This window comes from Myotis brandtii, unplaced genomic scaffold (genome assembly GCF_000412655.1).
Source record: "Myotis brandtii unplaced genomic scaffold, ASM41265v1 scaffold966, whole genome shotgun sequence".
NCBI lineage: Eukaryota > Metazoa > Chordata > Mammalia > Chiroptera > Vespertilionidae > Myotis > Myotis brandtii.
This window is the reverse complement of record NW_005372000.1, coordinates 657,190-661,070: the sequence shown is the minus strand read 5'-3', so window position 1 is coordinate 661,070 and position 3,881 is coordinate 657,190. Positions and strand designations below refer to the sequence as shown.

The window sequence follows — 3,881 nt, the reverse complement described above, 5'->3', positions numbered from 1 at the left end:
CAACCCACCCACCCACCCAACTGAGAACTCTGACCCCACAGTGACCCCTGATCCTGATCTCTGACTCATACTCTGAATTGAACAGGGGCCACTGACCTGACCTCTAAACTCTGACCTCTTGCACTAAGGACTAACTCTTGAATTCCTCTCCGACAGCCAAACCTACATACCAAGCTCTGACCAATTAATCTGAGTGCTAAACTTGATCTCTCTCAGGTGACAGTGGGGCCGGGTGTTGGTCTACCTCTGGAAGACACCAGTTCCGTCCCAGCTTTCCTGCCTCCAGGTAAGCACCCCAGCTCACCACTTATCTGTGACCACCAACCTTTCATCTGTGACCTGATGATCTGGAAAACCTTTGTCTTGACCCCACCGGGTGCTCCTACAGCTCAGCCTCAGCTTTACATGCCCTGGTTGCTGAACTCCCCTCTTCTTCTGGTAGGTCCCAGGCCCCATGTCTCCTGAGTAGGACACAGCTCCCAGTGTTTCTCTTTCTCAGGTCCCAGGCATTTTAGTGGAAGATATGGTGAGTGTTCTGTTAGGAAAAGTATGCAGTCACCTCAGCCAAGCCTTCGGGGCTCAAAACCTCAGTCATCGCCACCTACATGCTTCCCACAGAGTCCAGCCCCTCCAGCAACACCCAGGCCATCGCCATCCATTTTGGAGGCACCCTTAAGACTCCTAAAATCTGAGTGCTGTCTTCTGCCCTCAGCCCTTATGTGACCACGGTGGGAGGCACGTCCTTCAAGAATCCTTTCCGAGTCACAAGTGAGGTTGTTGACTATATCAGTGGCGGCGGCTTCAGCAATGTGTTCCCACGACCTTCATACCAGGTACGTGTATGTTTATGTGGGTGGATGGGAATGGAGTCGGGGAGGTCAGGAATCCTCAGTTCAGAAGATGTACTCACTCAACGATGCTTTTCAGGAGGAAGCTGTAGCCAAATTCCTGAGCTCCAGCCCCCAGTTGCCACCATCCAGTTACTTCAATGCCAGTGGACGTGCCTACCCAGATGTGGCTGCGCTCTCTGATGGCTATTGGGTGGTCAGCAACCGCGTGCCTATTCCATGGGTGTCTGGCACCTCGGTGAGAATCAGCCTGGCCTCAAACCTTCAGGAACTACCCTCAGCCTGTACCCCACAAGACCTTGTGCCCAGAACCCCTGACTTCTCAGAGACCTCTGATCCTTTCAAACATCCCTTCCCCAAAAATCCAATTACTTGCACCCTTGCAGGCTTCTACTCCAGTGTTTGGAGGGATCCTATCCCTGATAAATGAACACAGAATCCTCAATGGCCGCCCCCCTCTTGGCTTTCTCAATCCAAGGCTCTACCAGCAGCATGGGGCAGGACTCTTTGATGTGAGTGTGGAAGGGTGGTTGTGTGAACCTTTTCATAAGAGTATGGGGAGTGCTAAGATAAACCTTCGAGCAGTTCTGATGGGGTAGGATAGTCTCTGGGATCTGAATACAGGGTGAGGGGGTAGAATCTGTCAGTATTGGTACCAGCAGGCCCAGATCTGATGCCCACCTTATCCCTAGGTAACCCGTGGCTGCCATGAGTCCTGTCTGAATGAAGAGGTGCAGGGTCAGGGTTTCTGCTCGGGCCCTGGCTGGGATCCTGTGACAGGCTGGGGAACACCCAACTTCCCAGCTTTGCTGAAGACATTAATCAACCCTTGACCCTCTCCTGGTGGGAGAGAGGCCCATCCCCTGCCCCACAGCTGGTAGCTTGTTTCCTTATTCTGCACTGTTGGAAGCCCTGCTGACCCCTCGCCTGTTGACTGCTGCAGACAGCTTACATCCCTAACCCTGAAGTGCTGTGAGCATGACTTGACTCCCAACCCTACCCTGCTCCATCATCTAGGCCTCCCTGCTCCTGCCACAGGTTCCTCTACATATGTTATAACCAGTAGTGTTTGGGAGCACACCCCACCCCCCATTCCTTCTTTCTCTTTGCAACCAGGCTTTTCCCAAGGGTTGTCTACACTGTCTGTGTACACGATTTTACTTTGTGTTTGCATCTCAGTTCATTTCAATAAGACCTCAGTTCTCACTTTTTTACTCTTTCCTCCCCTGACACAGAAACAATGGTCTCCCTGCTGCTTCATTAAGTGCACTCCTCCCAATCTTTACTTTATGGCCCTCTGTCACAGTTGCCCACTCCCTCTCTTTCCTTAGCTTCTAGGGCTTAACTTCTTTTCTGACCATTCCCTCTTCCTCCTTCTCTTTCTCTGCTTCCTCATTGATGTACTTCACTACTGCATCCTTATTTAGTCTTTTGTTCTCCTCACTATCCATTGTCCCCTGGAACAAATCAATGATTGGCATGCACAGCCATCACCATCTTACTAAATCAGACTTTCTATCCAACAGTGATTGATACCTCAAATGCAAGATGTGCAGTTCTCAACACTTCATCTCTCTTCCTCTTTCCCAATCCTTTCATTTCTTCATGATAAATATACTATGCTTTTTCCAACCAAGCCAGAGAGCTAAGTGTCATTCTAGACTCCCATTTCCATCACCTCCCCCCAGCTTCAATTAACAAGTCCTGCTGACTTTACCTCTTAAATGTATCTTTATCAATCCACAAGTCCTGCCAGTTATATTTCCTATGTATATCTAGAACTCATCTACTTCACTCCACCTCCACTGCTACTACATTAGCTTAAAGCCATGTTCTCTCTCCTTTGAATTGTAGGCTCTTGCAAAAAGTGACCTTTCTTCCTGCCCTTTCCTAAACCATCTTCCAGAGATAAAATGAAAATCACATCAAGTCATTTACTTGATTAAGACCCTTCAAAGATTATTGGATAAAGTTTAGGCTTTTTATCATGACTCACAAACCTGACCCCTTCCTTGATATTTGTTCCTGAGTAACAATTTGTTTATCCTCCCCTACTCTTCCCTCAAATACGTATATTCTTTCACTTTTGCTCAAGATATTCCTTGCCCTTAACACTACCCCTGACTCCCCTTTGCTTGATTGATGTCAAGGATTCTTTCCAGACTCAGTTTAGAAGCCACCTTCTCTTGTGAACTGTTGACTCCCTGAAGCTGGTTGATTTTGGTATAGTACTAAAGTCCTAGAATTTTGAAGCCAAACCTGTTTGATTCTTGCTTCTAATACAGACTAGTGGAGAGCCTTGGGCAACTAAGTTCATCTCCCTGAGCCTTTTCCTCACGTGGTAAGTGGGGATCTCTATACCTATCTCTCATAACTATCAGTGAATAATTAAATGGAATAAAGGTGATAGAGTGCCTGACACAAAAGTAGGCAGCAGATGTTCATGCCCTTCGTTTTTTGCACTGCACTCTGTGTCTACCTCCAGTATTGTAACTCCCACAAAGTATTGAAATTGCCAGGTGACCTGTTTGCCTCCCTTTCCAAGACCGGTAGTGCCTAGAAGACTAGAATCTTGTTTTACTTAACTTTGTATTCCCAGGCCCCTAGCTCAGGATTGGCAAATAGGAATTAAATAAATGTTTGCTACTTCAAGAACCTCACTCTTGCACTCGCTGTGATTTTTGCATATGTTGTTTACTCGGGCTGAATACCTTCCGGTCTACAGCTGCCCTCATTTCTCCGGGCAGCTGGCGGGGCGGGGGCTTTCCTCCTCCACTACGAACCCTAAAAGGCAGAATAAGGGGACTACAAGGGAGGCCGACTGGCAGGGAACCGGCGGTCGAGGGGGGCCGGGCCGGGCCAATGAGTCCAAAACAAGGTCTTGAGGAGTCCGGCTGAATGAAGGTCCCAGCCCGTGGGAGACAGTCCTCGACTTTCCAGGGTTCCCAACCCGGTGGAGCCGCCTGGGTCAGGCAGCGGGAGGCGAACCTCCGAGGGTTGGGCTCCGCCCGGTCGGTGTCAGCTAGCGGGCAT

At 49.1% G+C, this 3,881-nt stretch overlaps 1 protein-coding gene across 1 annotated transcript in view; it reads left to right on the top strand.

Annotated features, from left to right (window-relative positions):
• The window catches only part of TPP1 (tripeptidyl peptidase I), a 7,877-nt gene extending 4,369 nt beyond the window's left edge, over positions 1–3,508 (top strand). The window contains exons 9-13 of the mRNA XM_005886250.2: positions 217–286; positions 713–833; positions 928–1,086; positions 1,235–1,360; positions 1,541–3,508. Coding sequence (XP_005886312.1) covers positions 217–286; positions 713–833; positions 928–1,086; positions 1,235–1,360; positions 1,541–1,681 — 617 coding nt within the window. The 3' untranslated portion in view covers positions 1,682–3,508. The remainder of the gene's footprint in view (positions 1–216; positions 287–712; positions 834–927; positions 1,087–1,234; positions 1,361–1,540) is intronic.
• Positions 3,509–3,881: the final 373 nt, after the last annotated feature.